The 21,791-nt window shown below is 42.6% G+C and overlaps 1 protein-coding gene across 4 annotated transcripts; it reads left to right on the top strand.

The window, feature by feature from the left end:
• Nucleotides 1-5,561: 5,561 nt before the first annotated feature.
• LOC124003892 (tubulin monoglycylase TTLL3-like) lies at nucleotides 5,562-17,618 on the top strand. 4 transcript variants are annotated; one of them, XM_046312529.1, is made up of 15 exons: nucleotides 5,562-5,672; nucleotides 6,376-6,589; nucleotides 7,959-8,072; nucleotides 8,275-8,378; nucleotides 8,477-8,636; nucleotides 8,740-8,789; nucleotides 8,876-9,004; nucleotides 9,139-9,253; nucleotides 9,481-9,600; nucleotides 9,697-9,889; nucleotides 9,989-10,137; nucleotides 10,297-10,540; nucleotides 10,668-10,927; nucleotides 16,111-16,286; nucleotides 16,381-17,618. In XM_046312529.1, the coding sequence occupies exons 2-15, from the start codon at nucleotides 6,493-6,495 to the stop codon at nucleotides 17,002-17,004; spliced, it is 2,535 nt and encodes an 844-aa protein (XP_046168485.1). In that variant the 5' UTR covers nucleotides 5,562-5,672; nucleotides 6,376-6,492; the 3' UTR covers nucleotides 17,005-17,618. The 4 variants fall into 4 exon arrangements, with proteins under 4 accessions (XP_046168485.1, XP_046168487.1, XP_046168486.1 ...); XM_046312531.1 differs by lacking the exon at nucleotides 5,562-5,672 and adding an exon at nucleotides 5,682-5,917 and having other exon boundaries at nucleotides 9,481-9,549; XM_046312530.1 differs by lacking the exon at nucleotides 5,562-5,672 and adding an exon at nucleotides 5,682-5,917 and having other exon boundaries at nucleotides 10,031-10,137.
• The last annotated feature ends 4,173 nt before the right edge of the window (nucleotides 17,619-21,791 follow it).

Here is a 21,791-nt window from a genome sequence, read left to right as displayed (position 1 = left end):
ATGGCCAACACCAAAGAGCTGTCAAAGGACACCAGAAACAAAATTGTAGACCTGCACCAGGCTGGGAAGACTGAATCTGCAATAGGTAAGCAGCTTGGTTTGAAGAAATCAACTGTGGGAGCAATTATTAGGAAATGGAAGATATACAAGACCACTGATAATCTCCCTCGATCTGGGGCTCCACGCAAGATCTCACCCCGTGGGGTCAAAATGATCACAAGAACGGTGAGCAAAAATCCTAGAACCACACGGCGGGACCTAGTGAATGACCTGCAGAAGCTGGGGTCTTATATCTCCCTCACTAACTTTAAGCATCAGTTGTTAGAGCAGTTTACCGATCATTGCACCTGTACACAGCCCATCTGTAAATAGCCCACCCAACTACCTTATTATTTTTTTGCTCCTTTGCACCCCAGTATCTTTTCTTGCACATTCATCTTCTGCTCATCTATCACTCCAGTGTTTAATTGCTAAATTGTAATTATTTCGCCACTATGGCCCATTTATTGCCTTACATCTCTAATCTAACTACATTTGCACACACTGTGTATAGATTTTTTCTATTGTGTTATTGACTGTATGTTTGTTTATCCCATGTGTAACTCTGTGTTGTTTGTATCGCACTGCTTTGCTTTATCTTGGCCAGGTCACAGTTGCAAATGAGAACTTGTTCTCAACTGGCCTACCTGGTTAAATAATGGTGAAATAAAAAAATATTTTTTAAATAAGTTATGGAACAGTTTTGATGGTAGGCCAATCTTGTAGCCCTACATTATGATCAATTAGCCAGACTAGCCTACTTGTCCACTGTCACGGCTGTTGGGGGAGGACCAAGGTGTAGCGTGGTGAGCGTACATTTTCTTTTATTAATCCAAATGACAACGAACAAAACAATAAACACTACAAAAACAAACTGTGAAGCTCAAAGGCTATATGCCCTAAACAAAGTCAACTTCTCACAAAGACAAGTGGGAAAAGGGCTACCTAAGTATGGTTCTCAATCAGAACCCGGCCAAAACATAGAAATATAAATACATAATAGAACATAGAATAACCACCCCAAATCACACCCTGACCAAACCAAATAGAGACATAAAAAGGATATCTAAGGTCAGGGCGTGACAGCCACTGTTAAAAGTGTAACTTCAAGTGAGTACAGACCCCGTGTTCACGGTAAACGCGTGCCAGACGTTGCACAGAATGAGTGTGTGTGTGTGTGTGTGTGTGTGTGTGTGTGTGTGTGTGTGTGTGTGTGTGTGTGTGTGTGTGTGTGTGTGTGTGTGTGTGTGTGTGTGTGTGTGTGTGTGTGTGTGTGTGTGTGTGTGTGTGTGTGTGTGTGTGTGTGTGTGTGTGTGTGTGTGTGTGTGTGTGTGTGTGAGAGAGAGACAGAGACAGAGAGAGAGAAGAGAGAGAGAGAGAGAGAGAGAGAGAGAGAGAGAGAGAGAGAGAGAGAGAGAGAGAGAGAGAGAGAGAGAGAGAGAGAGAGAGAGAGAGAGAGAGAGAGAGAGAGAGAGAGAGAGAGAGAGAGAGAGAGAGAGATAGAGAGGGGTGTTTGGATACTGTGGCATTCTTTAATCAGTTTGGCTCGTTGGACAGGTCAGAGTCTATGTTTGAAGTTGTTGAGTGTTTTTTTTGGCAATGCTCTGTTCCAGAGTAGAGTGTTCCAGAGTAGAGAAACCCACAGTGGCAACTGTAATTAAGTGCTGGCAGTGTCTGCTGTGGCAGGTGTGAAGTTACCTGAAAAAATATCTCTCAATGTTCTACTCAAAGTGTACCAAATTCATGCATTTAGCTGTTGAAATTCCCTCTTTTTTTTGCAGGAGAGAATGCCCCCGGACCCCCTAATGGCTTTAGGCACCCAATGAGGGGAAGTGGGGGAGACCCCCGCCCTACTGCCCCACATTTTTTTAACAACCCTGGTTTAAGATGAGCCAGAGTCACCTGGGCTGGATGAGAAAGAAAAACTTTGATTTGCATGTGCTGTCAAACTCAGCAGGGGTACATAGGGAGCTCCAACTGCCATGCAAATGGATTCAAATGAGGGATGATAAAGTGTGGGTCAAAGGGTGAGGTTACAGAAAGTATGTTTATGTCTGCCATGACATATGAGTCAGAGATTCATCCACATGAAAAGATTCTGAACCAGAGAGTACTAGTTGATATGAGAACCTGGATCTCCTCTTGGTTAGAAATAAAGACAAGAAAACAAGTGTGTGTGTGTGTGTGTGCGTGTGTGTGTGCGTGTGTGTGTCAACATGTGTAATAGTGATTATTCTCTCCCGAATAAAATGTGAATTGCAGTTTACCCTAGCAGCAGCCGCACAGCTATGGGAATGATAAACTATGACATCACAATAGTAGAGGCAGTCATGGTGGGGACAATGGAGCTCTGTGAGGCAGAGAAGCGGGGGCGTGGCCTAGCTGGACAGAGGCTCCTCACACTGGAAGGACCACAGCAGCTGTCTGAACCGCTGTGTGTCTCACTGCCTTCGCCCCACTCCCTCTCTCTGTTTGCCACAAACTCTGGAACGCAGGGATGGAGGTGGAGTAGGAAGAGAGACCGAGAGAAAGAGATGGCTTGCACAGACTCAAAGACAATGGCCCAATGGACAGAGAGCCCCTCTCTCTATAGAGACACATGCAGGCACATGTTGACACACACACACACACACAGTACATAATATATTCATCCTTTCTTCAACACCCCCACTACCCTCACACTGTACCCACTGTTTGCTTCCTTCCCTTCCTTGCCATATAAACCTCCTTTCCTTTTTTACCATATAAACCTCTGGAGCTGATCAGTGTTTACTCTACCCTCCAAATGGAGTGCTATACTCTTCAAACACCCATAAAGGTTTACTGGCCATAACAGAGAGGAGGGGATACACTCACTACTAATCTGAATTTCACAAACACATTGAGAAGAAGAAGGAATATCTGTTCTGGTGTGAGGGACGGTAAGCTTATGGCCATGAAGATTCATGACATGGTACAACCACCTGTGTAGAAAAATGAGTTTGACCAGCATTTAAAGAAACTCCATAAGTGATTGTGCAAACAGTGGATGTGCATCATTAAATGTGTATGAGTTGAGATCTGAATCAACACAAAGCCCACCTGCCTTCTGTTCATGTTTAATGAGAAAAAATGGGACAAAAGCACACAGTACAATCATAGAAATAGAATGAATAGAACGGGCTTGTAAACTCTAACCCTGACTGATAAACTCATGGTTATACAGCAATGGCTGCCTGGTATTGTGGTGCAATAATTTCCATGGTACACACAAAGGTGCTAACTAGAACCTAAACGGGTTCTTCGGCTTTCCCATAGGAGAACCCTTTGAAGAACCCTTTTGGGTACAGATAAAAATCCTTTTTGGTTCCATGTAAAACCCTTTCCACAGCAGGTCCTACATGGAACCCAAAGGGGTTTGCCTTGGAACCAAAAAGGGTTCTGGAGATTATCCTATGGGGACAGCCGAAGAACCCTTTTGGAACCCTTTTTTCTAAGTGTGTATTTTGGTAGACTCAGCAAATCACAGCACAGATTGAAACCCACTGGGCACAGATATCAGTACAACGTCTAGTTTTGATTTACATTTGGTTGAGTTGTCAACTAACGGTGAAATCAACAAAAAATGTTACCATGTCATTGGATTTAGGTTAAAAGTTGTGTGAAAAAAAGACAAAATTCCCTTACCTTGATACATTTTTTCAAATCCAATCAGTTTTCCACATTGATTCAACGTCATCACATAGATTTTTTGTTGTTGTTGAAATGACGTGGAAACAATTCAACCAGTTTTTACACTCAAAATGGCTGCCAGTCTATCCATTATGCCATCATTGAATTGAATGGAAATCCCCTTCCTATTCATTCTATTTCTATGGTACAATCCACCCAGGCTTAGGGCAAAGACTAGAGTATGAACATAGGCTAAAACTGCTTCTCCAATAGAAATCCCTGTAGGTGATGTCATGGTGACGTTGGCTAGCTAAGTTCATACGTAGAAACACATGATCGGTTCTAACGGTCGTCTCTCGTGCTGAACTGAGCATGTGCAGGCCGTCAACTCAAAGGCACTCCTATATAAAGTTGTTTTTGAGGATAATCAAAACATGTCAGTTTGGCACTTTCACGAGGTTTGAAGTAATAACAGGTTCAACTACTTCAGGAAATGGCTTGAATCTAGGTTGTGCCTTTAGATTTAGAGAACTAATAAAGAATGTTTAACTTCTCTCATTGACTTCTCAAACCCCAAACCCAGGCCTGGTCTGTTTGGTCTGTTTCGCAAGCATTCCCGGAAGTGTCGTGCCTCTAGGTTTGCACCTCTAGGTTTAGAAACTCTGTGTTTATGGCCTCCAATATCTATTCAGGCTCTCATTCACCTACAACATCAAATGGTTTTGTGATGAAAAAGCAATCTAATTCAATGAATAGGATTCAATGACTCCATCTGTTTTTAAAGCTTACATGATGGTCATTGGCATTCTGCATTTTCTTACAGAACACAGGACTACCCAGATAGCAGATTTACAAGCTTTACATAATGGTGGTTAGGTAATAGAGGCCATAAGGCTAGATTTGAGTTTCTCTACCCTCCTGGTCTCCAGGTAGGCTACCAGTTGCCTCATATGCAAGTAGATACAGTAGGTCTACTGCCAATGCTGTATTTTAAATAGCTAGTATTATGCAGTATCTCATGTTATGGTAAAAATCTAAATACTACTTCACCAGCTGCATTATGGGAGTTAGGCCCTGACATGTCCCTGGATCCATAGGATGAGAACCATGACCTTGCACAGTCATATGACATATCCCACAGGGAGCAATTGGCCGTGGGAGTGGGATTCTCCTGATTAAATAGATATCCGTTAAACATGGTTGAGATATGGATAGATATCAATGCATGGTGTACAAAAAACAGAAATAAAACATGTTTGTAGTGCTTGTTTCTTTGAACCCGATTCTATTCCGTTGCGCTTTTTTTCATATACAGGCATTGACCGCCACCTAGTGGTCATAAGCATACATCAAAATCTGAAACGTTTTTCTACAGTTTAAAATATTGCAACATTGTAACAAGCGATTTTTTGTTCACTATAGACAATCCAACAACCTTTCAAGAGCAGAATGCTACGCATCAGCAATATCAGTTCTTACTTTCTAGATTTCCATAGATTAATTAACCACTCATGATGAGACAAGCAGGGTCGTGCAGTAAATGTAATTTCATGATATATTGAGGTAATTTCATCTGAATGAATGAAATATCCAAAATACATTGCATGTATTTTGCTTTGAGCAAAACGTTTGCCGATGTAACCTAGCCCTCCCACTGCCTTCGCGTGGGCCATGGCTAGAAGGGCTACAGTTTATGTCAAATTGACGTCTACAGTTGCATTTTTGTTCATTTTAGCTAACCCTAATAATTTTCATAAACTTAATTCTCCTAGCCTGCAGCGTAAATTCTCTTAACCGGCAACTAAAAGTCAATTCTGGTCAATTCTGACATAAAATGTATCCCTTCTAGTCAAAACTCTTCACATTTCGGTCCTATTCACCGTTGGTATGGAGACACTAAACAGGCAGCAAGAGAGAAATGGCAATGTGAAGATTGCGCAGGTGCGACACTACAAACTGGAGAACGCACCACATCCGATGAGGTGAGTGAAGTAGACCTATACCCTACATATCGCTGTATGACAAATAGTCCCTCCACCGCATAAGCAGAGAATTTGCGAGGAATTGCGAAATGTATTCCTGGGAAAATGTTACGCGCAGTCGTGTAATCACTTTGATCATTGTGGCGTCACAGTCAGTGCAGTCGATGCAGGTGTCTTTAGAAGCGTGGGTGTCTTGTAAACGAACAGCAAAATCACGAATACGGAAGTGTTGGTATGAGAAAGAGGTAGTCTATTTTTGTGTTTGCCTGGTCAATGGCAATGTTATTTTTTGTCATTGAGGATTTTTGATCAGTCCCTTATCTAAAGTATCCTCCTGTTGTGTTGTTCTGTGAATGTCACATATATCCTATAGCTAAGCTATTTAGAACGGGGCCAGTGCTCCACTGTCTGAAGAAGGTAGCAAGTTAGGTGTAACACTGCCCTGTCCAGGGTGTAAGAAACGGGACGGGTGTAGTCAAGCTATCTCTACTCAGCAATTTGATCCACTTTATAGTTCACTGCATCTAATAACAACCCACAGCACTAACAGGACACACACAGTGCATGCTACAATAAACGGTCTAGCATTAGATAAACGGTGAATGCAAACATTTGCACAGATATATGTGCTTGTAATCATGCATTGGATATTATAGTTATCCTTAATTGAAACCTCACAATAACTTGTGACTTATTTTTACAGTTACTATGGTGAACTGATCCAGCCAAACAGCAACAACTTAAAAGAAGAGCACAGCTAGAGACATGATATAGGGAGTAGAGATCAGGGGTCCCTTGGCCAGTGAAGGCCATTGTCTCTATGGAGGCCCCCAAGCCCCCAAAGTGTGTCCAGCCGGGGCAGAGTGAGGAGGGAGATCGGGGAGCTGATGGAAGCCCAACACCATGCATTGACAGTGGTGAGGGAAGCCAGCTGTAATCATCTGTCAGCCAAAGACAAAGAACGAATGTATATACACTACCGTTAAAAAGTTTGGGGTCACTTAGAAATGTCCTTGTTTTTTAAAGAAAAGCAAATTTGTCCATTTAAAATAACATAACATTGATCCGAAATACAGTGTAGACATTGTAATGTTGTATATGACCATTGTAGCTGGAAACGGCTGATTTAAATAAATATATATATATATATATATATAAAAAAAAGGAATATCTACATATGCCCTTTATCAGCAACCATCTGTAATTGAACCCACAAATGTTGATGCTCCAGATACTCAACTAGTCTAAAGAAGGCCAGTTTAATTTTAATTTTTAATTTTACCTTTATTTAACCAGGCAAGTCAGTTAAGAACATGGGAACAGTGGGTTAACTGCCTGCTCAGGGGCAGAACGACAGATTTGTACCTTGTCAGCTCGGGGGTTTGAACTCGCAACCTTCCGGTTACTAGTCCAACGCTCTAACCACTAGGCTACGCTGCCGCTTATTTAACCAGAAAAAAATCGTTTTCAGCTGTGCTAACATAATTGCAAAAGTGTTTTCTAATGATCAATTAGCCTTTTAAAATTATAAACTTGGATTAGCTAACACAGCATGCCATTGGAACACAGGAGTGATGGTCGCTGATAATGGGCCTCTGTACGCCTATGTAGATATTCCAGAAAAAACAAGTGGTTTACAGCTACAATAGTCATTTACAACATTAACAATGTCTACACTGTATTTCTGATCAATTTGACATTATTTTAATGGACAAAAAAAAATGCTTTTCTTTCAAAAACAAGGACATTTTTAAGTGACCCCAAACTTTTGAACGGTACTGTATGTATGAAGAGTGTTGAATAAGTCATGAGGTCCCACTCTAAAATGTTAGATTATCAAATGTTTGAATACAGAGGCCAGGCGTTAAAATGCATTGTGTTTGCTCTTTCGATGCTGGGCTGAAGAAGTCTAGGTATAGGCTTCCATTACACTCCCAAGGGTTTGTGAGCTTCATGGCGTATTTATCTACATTAGGCCTACATGGGGATGTAATGATGTTCTTATGTTTTTCCCTTAAAAAGTGTCTAGTATGTCATGTTACTTACTTGTTAGTAGATTCTGCTAACTTCAACGTCATTGTCACAGCAACGTGTGTTGGTGTGACTGAATACAGAACATTGCTCCCCTTTGCTAGAACACTGTATTACTATATTTAACATTTAACTTTTAAGTCATTTAGCAGACGCTCTTATCCAGAGCGACTTACAAATTGGTGCATTCACCTTATGATGTACCCCATACCCCATGTAGATGGATGTAGTTGTGTTTTCGCTCCTCATATTCAGAACCTCTAGGAGAGAGAGACCCCAGTAAAGACCAGCAGAGCAAAGCCCTGTGCCAACAACACACTCAAATGTTCCTGAACCTCACCACAGAGAATGGCCTACAGCAAATACCATGTAAGCCTACACACAAAACCTTCAGACACTTAACACTGACTAACCAGTCATACTAAACATGGACTTGGCTTTGGTACCACTTATAACAGTACCATCAACTAACAGTAGATGAGAATACAGTTTGACTTGAATGCATAGCTTATAAAGTGGTTATTACCACCGCTGTATCTGAGCTGTGTGTTTATGTATGTGTGTATATCAGCACCACCAGGTGAGGGAAGAGTGAGGCGCAGCTTGCTCAACCTGCCCATCATCAACCCAGAGAGACTGCGGACAGCAAAAGTACTGGTCGAAAAAGCTGTAAAGGTAAGAATCTAAAATAGGACAACCCTCTATATATGTTATACTTAAGGTCATGTAGATACTATTTTATATCTCTCTCTCTGTGTGTCTTTTTCTCTCAGATGCGTATGGTGTTCTCCATACAGGGTCCATACCCTGTGGTTCGGGCTGCCCTGAAGGCGAGGGGTTGGGTAGAGCGCCGCCTGCCTCGGCCAAACCAGCACTGGAGCCGGTGCCGTGGAGATGATGGGAATGATGCTGATGACAGTGATGATGACAATGGTGAGACAGGAAGGCCATTGCAAATCTTGCAGTAATTGATTCTAACTATCATTGACCATTAACCTAAATCCTAGATTGTAATCGCCCTCTATGCTCTGCTTAGACAGCCCAGACGACAGAGAGGAAGACCCAGATGACATGTATGACCTAATGGTAATAGAACGGAAGTGTGTGTGTGTTTGTGGGGGGGGGGGGGGCACACCGTTTTTATGTCTTTCCCCTGCCCATCTATCTTACAGTCTCGCATGGTGAGGAACGAAACGTCATATTTCTATTGGACGACGCGTAGAGAGACGGTGGACAACCGCTCATTGCGAAAGGAACAGATGACCAATCACTATGCCAAAGCAGGCACCTTCACCACCAAGGTTTGATGGCTTTCACATGGGAGACCCTGAAATGAACGAACTCTACCTTTTCACAGTCTTTGATCATTTTTATATTCACCACACCTATGTAGGCTATGCCTGTCTTTTCTCCATCTCTCCCATTTCTGTCTCAGGTTGGGTTGTGCGTGAACCTGAGGAACCTGCGTTGGTTTGATGCTGCAGACCTTGACTCCTTCTTCCCACGCTGCTATAGGCTGGGGGCAGAGGATGAGAAACATGCCTTTATCGGTCAGAATCCTCACCGGTCTCTTTCCGCACCACGCGTTCTGATCTGCCTATTCCCCCCCCTCTCTATCGGAATGCCTCACTTCTATAGTCTTAGGGGGATTTACAGTACTGCCTCTCCTTCCCTTTCATTTTGCATACTTTTAGGTGTGGGGGGGCAACCTTCCTGTGGCAACCTCTATCTGACTTGCTTTATTTCTCCCTCTCTGTCTCTCTGTCTCTCTCTATAGAGGACTACAGGAGGACAGCATGCACCAGCCTTATACAGTGTGTTGTGGAGAGGATTCAGGGTGAGCGAGGTGAGGGAGAGGGAGGTGGCACAGCTGGATCAACTCACCAATCATGTCAAAGTAAGGTATTCCTCACAAAAAGAGGCATACCCCCTCAATCCCCCCGATTTAGGTCAACCAGAACTACAGGCTTCATTGTCTTGTCCAATTCCTTAGGTCAGAAAAAAGCATGCAAGCGTCGAGCCATGTCATTGGTGGCCTCCAGAATGATTGACAGTGCACTAAAAGTTTGCCAGGACTTCCTGGACAGCTTGGAACACAATGACATAGACATTGCCTTGGAAACACCACCATCTCTAACAGAACAAGAGTGGCTGGAGTTCATCCACAATTACTACCTGGTTGTCCAGTGAGTACTCCATATAGTATGATCATTATGTGTCTCTGTCATGTCAGTACACACATCTCTTTGTCATTGTATCTCAGTGGCACTCTCCCTCTCTCTCAGTGATGGTGTAGAGATAGAGGAGACTTTTCACTATTTGAACAGCTGTCAGGCTATGTTGCGGAAACTTCGTGATGTCAATCCACAGCTAGACACAGATGGCATCCACAACATCTGGATAGTCAAACCTGGGGCCAAGTCCCGGGGCAGAGGTGAGTTCCAAGAGGGGAAGAAGAGACAAGTGTAGTAGTACTTTATTTAACTCTATCCTCATGCTGTATTTACCTAAAATATTTATTTAATGCTGCTTATAGTGTAGGCCTACACAAACTTTGTTTTTGTCTCTCTTCCATGTCCCTCTACCTGTGCAGGCATCATGTGTGCCAAGCGGCTGGATGACATCCTGAGGCTGGTGGACAGTGACCCAGCCCTGATCAAGGACAGTAAGTGGGTGGTGCAGAAGTACTTGGAGCGCCCCCTGCTGGTCCACGGCACCAAATTTGACCTCCGCCAGTGGTTCCTGGTGACTGACTGGAACCCTCTCACTGTCTGGTTTTATAAGAAGTGCTACCTACGCTTCTCCACCCAGCCATACTCAGTTGAGACACTGGACAGGTAAGGGGGACATTTTTACCCTGTTGTTATTGGCATTTTACCATGTTGATTCCACATTTCACCTTGTTGCTCATTTTTTCCTATGGTCTTATCTCTCTTGTTCCCCTCTATATCCCCCTTCTTCCAGTTCTATCCACCTGTGTAACAACTCCATACAGAAGCACTTTCAGCCCTCCCAGCAGCGTCACCCAGAGGTGCCTGAGGACAACATGTGGTCATGTGACCAGTTCCGGGCCTTCCTGTCTGGACAGGGCCGAGCAGCACAGTGGTGGTCTGTGGTGGTCCCAGGGATGAAGAAGGCTGTGGTCCACGCCCTGCAGACTGCCCAAGACCTGGTGGAGTCACGCCGAGGGAGCTTTGAACTCTACGGAGCCGACTTCATGCTAGGTGTGAATGATGTCAGTGGCATCAGTATTTGTTGTTAATGGCAGTGAAGTTCAAGTTTTATTGTCACATCCACAAGTACAGTGAAATGCTTAACTTGCAAGCTCTACCCAAAAGTGCAGTAATCAATGAATATCAAAATAGTATAACTTATTTAAAAAATACAAAATAAAAATACAATAATATATATATACATATATATTATTGTATTTTGATTTTGTAGTTTTTAAATAAGTTATACCGTATATATCTATATATATATATATACGGTGCCTTCAGAAAGTATTCATACCCATTGACTTATTCCACATTTTGTTGTTACAGTCTGAATTCTAAATGGATTAAAAAAAAAGAAATCTCACCCATCTACTTATAATACCCCATAATGGCAGTGACAACATGTTTTTCAAAATGTTAGCAAATTTATTGAAAATTAAATACAAAACAATATTTAATTTACATAAGTATTCACACCCCTGAGTCAATACTTTATAGAAGAACCTTACAGCTGTGAGTCTCTCTGGGTAAGTCTCTAAGAGCATTCCACACATTGTGCAACATTTCCCCATTATTCTTTTAACAATTCTTTAAGCTCTGGCAAATTGGTTGTTAATCATTATTAAACAACCATTTTCAGGCCTTGTCATAGATTTAAGTCAAAATTGTAACTTGACCACTCAGGAACGTTCACGGTCTTCTAGGTAAGCAACTCCAGTGTAGATTTGGCCTTGTGTTTTAGATAATTGTCCTGCTGAAAGGTGAATTAATTTCCCAGTGTCTGGTGGAAAGCAGACTGAACCTGGTTTTCCACTAGGATTTTACCTGTGCTTTATCTCCATTCCGTTTCTTTTTTATCATGAAAAATACCCCAGTCCTTAACGATTACAAGCATACACATAACATCATGCAGCCACCCCTATGCTTGAAAATATGGACAGTGGTACTCAGTAATGTGTTGTATTGGATTTGCCTCAAACATACAGTGCATTCTGAAAGTATTCAGACCCCTTTACTTTTTCCACATTTTGTTATGTTACAGCCTCTAAAATGGATGAAAGTTTTCACACAATTCCCCATAATGACAAAGCAAAAACGGGTTTAGACATTTATTTAAAATAAAAACTGAAATATCACATTTACATACACCTGAGTCAAATACATTTAAACTCAGTTTTTCACAATTCCTGACATTTAATCCTATTCAGAATTCCCTGTTTTAGGTCAGTTAGGATCACCACTTTATTTTAAGAATGTGAAATGTCAGAATAATATTAGAGTGATTTATTTCAGCTTTTATTTCTTTCATCACATTCTCAGTGGGTTAAAGTATACATACGCTCAATTAGTATTTGGTAGCATTACCTTTAAATTGTTTAACTTAGGTCAAACGTTTCGGGTAGCCTTCCACAAGCTTCCCACATTAAGTTGGGTGAATTTTGGCCCATTCCTTCTGACAGCTGGTGTAACTGAGTCAGGTTTGTAGGCCTCCTTGCTCGCACACAATTTTTCAGTTCTGCCCACACATTTTCTATAGGATTGAGGTCAGGGCTTTGTGTTGGCCACTCCAATACCTTGACTTTGTTGTCCTTAAGCCATTTTTCCACAAATGTGGAAGTATGCTTGGGGTCATTGTCCATTTGGAAGACCCATTTGTGACCAAGCTTTGACTTCCTGACTGATGTCTCATCAGACCAGAGGACATTTCCCCAAAAAGTACGATCTTTGTCCCCATGTGCAGTTTCAAACTGTAGTCTGACTTTTTTATGGCAGTGTTGGAGCAGTGACTTCTTCCTTGCTGAACGGCCTTTCAGGTTATGTCGATATAGGACTCGTTTTACTGTGGATATAGATACTTTTGTACCGGTTTCCTCCAGTATATTCACAGGTTTTTTTGCTGTTCTGATTGATTTGCACTTTTCTCACCAAAGTACGTTCATCTCTAGGAGACAGAATGCGTCTCCATCCTGAGCGGTATGATGGCTGCGTGGTCCCATGGTGTTTATACTTGCATACTATTGTTTGTACAGATGAACGTGGTACCTTCAAGCAAGGAGGCACAGAGTTTGAAGGTAGGCCTTGAAATACATCCACAGGTACACCTCCAAAACTACTCAAAGTAGACTATAGTTTTTAACAGGACATTTGTGGAGTGGTCAAAAAACGAGTTAATGACTCCAAACTAAGTGTTTGTAAACTTCCGACTTCAACTCTAAGTATTCAGACCGTTTACTCAGTACTTAGTTGAAGCACCTTTGTCAGCGATTACAGCCTGAAATTTTCTTGGGTATGACACTACAAGCTTGACAAACCTGTATTTGGGGAGTTTATTCCATTCTTCTCGGCAGATCCTCTCAAGCTCTGTCAGGTTGGATGGGGAGCATTGCTGCACAGCTATTTTCAGATCTCTCCGGAGATTTTGAATTGGGTTCATGTCCGGGCTCTGGCTGGGCCACTCAAGGACATCCAGAGACATTTCCCGAAGCCACTCCTGTGTTGTCTGAGGTCCTGAGCACTCTGTAGCAGGTTTTCATCAAGGATCTCTCTGTACTTTGCTCCGTTCATCTTTCTCAATCCTGACTTGTCTCCCAGTCCCTGCCGCTGAAAAACATCCCCACAGCATGATGCTGCCACCTCCATGCTTCACCGATGGGATGGTGCCAGGTTTCCTCCAGACGTGACGCTTGGCATTCATGCCAAAGAGTTCAATCTTGGTTTCATCAGACCAGAGAATCTTGTTTCTCATGGTCAGAGTCCTTTAGGTGCCTTCTGGCCAGCTCCAAGCAGGCTGTCATGTGCTTTTTACTGAGGAGCGGCATCCGTCTGGAAACTCCCCCATAAAGTGGAGTGCTTCCGCAGATATGTGCCTCGACACAATCCTGTCGCAAAGCTCTACGGACAATTCCTTCAACCTCATGGCTTGATTTTGCTCTGTCTGACATGCACTGCCAACTGTGGGACCTTATATAGACAGGTGTGTGCCTTTCCAAATAATGTCCATTCAATTGAATTTACCACAGATGGACTCCAATCAAGTTGTAGAAACATCTCAAGGATGATCAATGGAAACAGCAAAAATGTCAAAAAACGTATTCCCTTTGTCATTATGGGGTATTGTGTGTAGATTGACGAGTAAAAAAATATATTTTAACAATTTTAGAATAATGCTGTAATGTAACATATTGCGGAAAAAGTCAAGGAGTCTGAATACTTTCCGAATGCACTGTACCACTTTGAATTCTGGACAAAAAGTGAATTGCTTTGCCAATTATTTTTGCAGTATTACCACAGTGTCTTGTTGCAAACAGGATTCATGTTTCTCTTCACTCTGTGGTTACTCTACAATAGTAACCTAATTGACAATGTTGTTGATCCATTCTCAGTTTTCTCCTATCACAGTCATTAAACTCTGTAACTGTTTTAAAGTCACCATTGGCCTCATGGTGAAATCCATGAGCGATTTCCTTCCTCTCCGGCAACTAAGTTAGGAAGGACGCCTGTATCTTTGTAGTGAATGGGTGTGTTGATACACCATACAAAGTGTGCAATTTATAACTTCACCATGCTCAAAGGGATATTCAATGTCTGATTGTTGTTTTTGTTTTTTACCCATCTAACAATAGGTGCCCTTCTTTGCGAGGCATTGGAAAATAAACTAAAACACAAACAAAGGGGTTGAATACTTATTGGCTGAAGTTATTCCAGCGTTTCAATTTTAATGAATTTGTTTGAAAAAATGAAAAAATCATTCCAATTTGACATTATGGGGTATTGTGTAAGCCAATGACAAAAAAAATCACTATTTAATCCATTTTAAATTCAGGCTGTAACAAAATAAAATGTGGAAAATGTCAAGGGGTGTGAATACTTTCCAAAGGTAAAGAAAACAAAGATAAGAGAGGAAGCTAAATACAGGGTCAGTGCCAATACCACATTTACAATGTACAGGGATACTTGAGTATTTGAGGTAGATATGTATGTCTTAAGACATTTCAGCTTTTAATTTTTAATTGAGTCATAAATATTCAGCTTCTTTGTTATGGCAAGCCTAAATAAGTTCAGTACAAATTTGCTTAACAAGTCACATAAGTTGCATGTACTCACTCTGTGTGCAATAATGGTGTTTAACATTGATTGTTGAATGACTACCTCATCTCTGTAGCCCACACATACAATTATCTGTAAGGTCCCTCTGTCAAGCAGTGAATTTCAAACATAGATTCAAACACAAAGACCAGAGAGGTTTTCCAATGCTTCACAAAGAAGAACACCTATTGGTTGATGGGTAAAAAAAACTATCCCTTTTAAGCATAGAGAAGTTTTTAATATCACTTTGGATGGTGTATCAGTACACCCAGTCACTACAAAGATACAAGCGTCTTTCCTAACTCAGTTGCCGGAGAGGAAGGACACCGCTCAGGGATTTCACCATGAGGCCAATGGTGACTTTAAAACAGTTACAGAGTTGGATCAACAACATTGTAGTTACTCCACATTACTAAACTAATTGACAGAGTGAAAAGAAGAAGCCTAAAAAGAATAACAAATATTCTAAAACATGCATCCTGTTTGCAACAAGGCACTAAAGTAATACTGCAACAAATGTGGCAATGCAAAGTGTTATCTTTGGGGCAAGTCCAATACAACATCACTGAGTACCTCTCCATATTTTCAAGCATAGTGGTGGCGGCATCATGTTATGGTTATGCTTGTAATCATTAATGATTGGGGAAATTTTCAGAATAAAAAATGAATGGGATGGTGATGGGCACTGGCAAAATCCTAGAGGAAAACCAAGTTCAGTCTGCTTTCCACCAGACACTGGGAGATGAATTCATCTTTCAGCAGGACAATAACTTGAAGCACAAATCTACACAGGAGTTGCTTACAAAGAAGACAATGAATGTTCCTGAGTGGCTGAGTTAATCTGCTTGAAAATCTTTAGTTATTCATAGAAAAAATATATTTTTACAAAAACTGATTCTTCTTCCACTTTGTCGTTAGAGTATTTTGTTGTTGACAAAAAAAAGACATACATTTTAATCCCGCTTTATAACAATAAAATGTGAAGAAATCCAAGGGGTCTGAATACTTTTGCAAGGCACTGTATATGTAAACAGGAGTAATAGTGACCAGTAGCAGGATAAATGGGTAGATACTAATATGATGGGACATCTTCTGTTCCAAAGGTCGTGACATGAGGCCATGGCTGATAGAGATCAATGCCAGCCCCACCATGGCCCCCTCTACAGCAGTGACAACACGCCTGTGTGCAGCCGTGCAGGAGGACACTCTACGGGTGGTCCTGGACCGTCGGTTGGACCGAGGGGCACACACTGGGGGCTTTCAGCTTATATACAAACAGGTGAGGTGTGTTTGTGTATGCCTTTAAGTTAGGAAAGGGAAGTTTAATGTTGTACAGGGTTGTACAGATGTCATCTCTCTGTCTCTGTCTATAGGCAGCAGTGGAGGTGCCTCAGTATGTAGGGGTCAACCTGCTTGTTGAGGGCTCCCAGATCAGACGGCCCCGCCCTCCTCCTCAAAAAGCCTCCAAACCCTCTAAGGGTCGTACCAACCAACCAGCGCCCAGACGCCCTCCTCAAAGCCTGGAGTACGAGGCTGTGGCTGAGAAACCCAAGCCAGCCCCCTCTAAGAAGGGTCTGAAGTCTGAGGTACGACACCTTACCTTCTCTGGCTTCAGAGTCCAGACCCCACTTTCTACTGAGAGGCCCCTGGCCGGGGAACCTTGGAGGCTGCAGCGTCTGGGCCTGGTTGACTCCCTCCAGCTGCCCCCCAGGGCCCAGTCCCGCTCTATGGACTGCTGGCGGAGACCCCCGGTTATTGTGCCCTGGTCAGGGCGAGCACGCCCCTTTGCTACCCCTGATATCTACAAAGGCCCTGTCCTTCCCTTGGAGGTCATCAGCCTTCAAGACCCAGACAGGGAGCCCAGTACCCTGCTTGTGCCCACTCCTCTGGTCCAACATGCGGAGTGTAGGTTCCAGAAGTTTTTCAGGCAACAGAACCTCCATCGTAGGGTGATTAGGACCACATGTGTAGGGAGAGGAACTCACAAGAGCTCATGACATGGATCGGTTATTGAACCATTCACTGACTGCTGCCTGATTTTGAAAGCTGTCTTTTTGCACCCAGCCATTGTAGGCCTACCTCATCATAATAAAGTCAGTATTGTATCCACTTAGATTTTCAGTCTTGGTATGTTTTTCCCCTTTATACTGATTTATTTAGATAACTGTGTGCTGTAGTCTTTTTGTCCAACTTGGCAACCTGGTCTCAGAGCATTTTGTATTATTCTGTACCGAAATCTGAGATGGTTATTATATTGTATGCATAATATTTCTCAGATTATTACCAATCCCAAAAGGTATGACTACAAACAGCCAGAAAAGGCTACTCCCCTCAATGTTATCCTCACAAATAATCCTGATAGGTATCAGTCTGGTGTTTTCTGTAATGACCTTATTGATCACTGTTTTACAGCCTGTGTACATAATGGCTGCTCATTTAAATGACCTGTCCTGATTTGCCATAGATGCTTTTTTTACAACTTTAATGAGCAAGCCTTCCTTCATGAACTGGCCTCTGTAAAATGGTATAGAATCAGCTTGATCCCTCTGTCGAAGACGCTTGGACCGTCTATTTTTGACCTGGAGAATAAAACCTCACAGCTGCCTATGTCCCTTAATGTTGATGATGTGGTTGTTACTGACAAGAAGCACTTGGCTGAGCTCTTTAATCACCACTTCATTAAGTCAGGATTCCTATTTGACCCAGCCATGCCTCCTTGCCCTTCCAACATTTCCTCATCTCCCACCCCTTCTCATGCAACTTTCCTCGATGCTTCTCCCTCATTTTCCCCTGCCCCGCTACAAAGTTTCTCCCTGCAGGCAGTCACTGAGTCCGAGGTGCTAAAGGATCTCCTGAAACTTGACCCCAAAAAAGACATCTGGGACAGATGGTTTAGACCCTTTCTTCTTTAAGGTTGCTGCCACTATCATCGCCAAGCCTATCTCCAACCTTTTTAACCTGTCTCTCCTCTCTGGGGAGGTTCCCATTGCTTGGAAGGCAGCCACGGTTCATCCTTTATTTAAAGGGGGAGATCAAGCTGAGCCTGACTGTTATAGGCATGTGTTGGAAAAACTTGTCAATAGTCAACTGACTGGCTTTCTTGATGTCTATATTATGCAATCTGGATGTCACTGAAACCTTAAAAGGTCTTAAATGATGTCACCATTGCCCTTGATTCTAAGCAATGTTGTGACGCTATTTTTATTGACTTTGCCAAAGCTATTGATATGTAGACCATTCCATTCTTGTGAGCCGGCTAAGGAGTATTGGTGTCTCTGAGGGGTATTTGGCCTGGTTTGCTAACTACCTCAAAGAGTGCAGTGTATTAAGTCAGAAAATCTGCTGTCTCAGCTACTGCCTGTCACCAAGGGAGTACCTCAAGGCTCTATCCTAGGCCCCACACTCTTCTCAATTTACATCAACAACATAGCTCAAGCAGTAGGAAGCTCTCTCAACCATTTATATGCAGATGATAGTATTTTATACTCTTAGTGTCTTAGTGTCCAAAAAGCTTTCTCTACCCTTAACCTTGTTCTGAACACCTCCAAACAAAGGGCATGTGGTTTGGTAAGAAGAATGCCCCTCTCCCCACAGGTGGGATGACTAACTCTGAGGGTTTAGAGCTTGAGGTAGTCACCTCATACAAGTACTTGTGAGTATGGCTAGACGGTGCACTGTCCTTCTCTTAGCACATATCAAAGCTGCAGGATAAAGTTAAATCTAGACTTGATTTCCTCTATCGTAATCACTCCTTCACCCCAGCTGCCAACATAACCCTGATTCAGATAACCATCCTACCCATGCTAGATTACAGAGACATAATTTATAGATCAGCAGGTAAGGGTGCTCTCAAGCGGCTAGATGTTCTTTACCATTCAGCCGTCAGATTTGCCACCAATGCTCCTTTTAGGACACATCACTGCACTCTATACTCCTCTGTAAACTGATCATCTCTGTATACCCGTTGCAAGACCCACTGGTTGATGCTTATTTATAAAACTCTCTTTGCCCTCTTTCTCCCCTGAGATACCGACTGCAGCCCTCATCCTCCACATACAACACCCATTCTGCCAGTTACATTCTATTAAAACCTCTCGGAACCCCCCCCCGGATCTGGGATAATTGTCATCAACTACGCTAAATAGCATTGCGCAACGGACAAATAATCTTACTAGAAAATATTGATATTCATGAAATCACAAGTGAAATATAGCGAAACACAGCTTAGCCTTTTGTTAATCACCCTGTCATCTCAGATTTTGAAATTATGCTTTACAGCGAAAACAATACAAGCGTTTGTGTAAGTTTATCGATATACTAACAAAACATTATGTACACCTAGCGGCAGGTAACTTGGTCACGAAAATCAGAAAAGCAATCAAATTAATCGTTTACCTTTGATGGGCTTCGGATGTTTTCACTCACGGGACTCCCAGTTAGACAGCAAATGTTCCTTTTGTTCCATAAAGATATTTTTTTATCCAAATACCTCAGTTTGATGCGTTATGCCTAGGAATCCACCAGAAATAGCGGTCACAACAACGCAGAAAAAAATTCCAAATTATATCGATACTATCGACAGAAACATGGCAAATGTTTTTTATAATCAATCCTCAAGGTGTTTTTCAAATATCTATTCGATAATACACTGCTCAAAAAAATTAAGGGAACACCAAAATAACACATCCTAGATCTGAATGAATGAAATATTCTTATTAAATACTTTTTCTTTACATAGTTGAATGTGCTGACAACAAAATCACACAAATTATCAATGGAAATCAAATGTATCAACCCATGGAGGTCTGGATTTGGAGTCACACAAAATTAAAGTGAAAACCACACTTCAGGCTGATCCAACTTTGATGTAATGTCCTTAAAACAAGTCAAAATGAGGCTCAGTAGTGTGTGTGGCCTCCACGTGCCTGTATGACCTCCCTACAACGTCTGGGCATGCTCCTGATGAGGTGGCGGATAGTCTCCTGAGGGATCTCCTCCCAGACCTGGACTAAAGCATCCGCCAACTCCTGGACAGTCTGTGGTGCAACATGGTGTTGGTGGATGGAAGAGACGTGATGTCCCAGATGTGCTCAATTGGATTCAGGTCTGGGGAACCGGCGGGCCAGTGGCGAATTTGCCAATCTTGGTGTTCTCTGGCAAATGCCAAACATCCTGCACGGTGTTGGGCTGTAAGCACAAACCCCACCTGTGGATGTGGGCCCTCATACCACCTCATGGAGTCTGTTTCTGACCGTTTGAGCAGACACATGCACATTTCTGGCCTGCTGGAGGTCATTTTGCAGGGCTCTGACAGTGCTCCTCCTGCTCCTCCTTGCACAAAGGCGGAGGTAGCGGTCGTGCTGCTGGATTGTTGCCCTCCTACGGCCTCCTTCACGTCTCCTGATGTACTGGCCTGTCTCCTGGTAGCGCCTCCATCCTCTGGACACTACGCTGACAGACACAGCAAACCTTCTTGCCACAGCTCGCATTGATGTTCCATCCTGCATGAGCTGTACTACCTGAGCCACTTGTGTGGGTTGTAGACTCCGTATCATGCTACCACAAGAGTGAAAGCACCGCCAGCATTCAAAAGTGACCAAAACATCAGCCAGGGAGCATAGGAACTGAGAAGTGGTCTGTGGTCCCCACCTGCAGAACCACTCCTTTATTGGGGGTGTCTTGCTAATTGCCTATAATTTCCACCTGTTGTCTATTCCATTTGCACAACAGCATGTGAAATGTATTGTCAGTCAGTGTTGCTTCCTAAGTGGACAGTTTGATTTCACAGAAGTGTGATTGACTTGGAGTTACATTGTGTTGTTTAAGTGTTCCCTTTATTTGTGTTCCCTTTCTGGTTGATATCCCTTTCAATGGGCAATAGGGATGCATAGAAAGACAGGGATTTCAAAATAAGAGTCACTTCCTGATGGGATTTTTCTCAGGATTTCGCCTGCAATATCAGTTCTCTTATACTCACAGACAATATTTTTTTTACAGTTTTGGAAACTTTAGAGTGTTTTCTATCCTAAGCTGTCAATTATATACATATTCTAGCATCTGGTCCTGAGAAATAGGCAGTTTACTTTGGGAATGTTAAAAATAAAAAATAGTGCCCCCTGGCTTCGAGGTTAAAGGTCCCCAAAGCACACACATCCCTGGGTCGCTCCTCTTTTCAGGTTAGGAGTTAGGTTAAGGATAGGGTTAGTGTAACGGATGTGAAACGGCTAGCTTAGTTAGCGGTGCGCGCTAAATAGCGTTTCAATCGGTTACGTCACTTGCTCTGAGACCTTGAAGTAGTAGTTCCCCTTGCTCTGCAAGGGCCGCGGCTTTTGTGGAGCGATGGGTAACGATGCTTCGTGGGTGACTGTTGTTGATGAGTGCAGAAGGTCCCTGGTTCGCGCCCGGGTATGGGCGAGGGGACAGTTTACATTTACATTTAAGTCATTTAGCAGACGCTCTTATCCAGAGCGACTTAAAGTTATACTGTTACATTAGGTAAAGGGTTAACTAATGCTAAGTTGTTGCAAAGTAGCTAAAATGCTAAAGTTGTCCATGATGACTAGCAACCTTTGGCTTGCTAGATGTTCGTTTTTGTACCTTGACCAAACGCCCTACTTCCACACTTGCTTTAAGTAACCATCTGTCTTATGTAATATACCAAACATAACACACCATACTAATTTGAGTGTCCTGGTTTTACTATGTTACGTCTAGTCTATGAGACCAGGCTGAACTTGTTGGTACTGCTGCATGAGTGAAGGGTGGCATGCGCTGACGTCACATT

This window comes from Oncorhynchus gorbuscha, linkage group LG18, assembly GCF_021184085.1.
Source record: "Oncorhynchus gorbuscha isolate QuinsamMale2020 ecotype Even-year linkage group LG18, OgorEven_v1.0, whole genome shotgun sequence".
Classification (NCBI taxonomy): Eukaryota; Metazoa; Chordata; class Actinopteri; order Salmoniformes; family Salmonidae; genus Oncorhynchus; species Oncorhynchus gorbuscha.
Note: the sequence above shows the minus strand (reverse complement) of the source record. Positions and strands in the feature narration are given on the sequence as shown.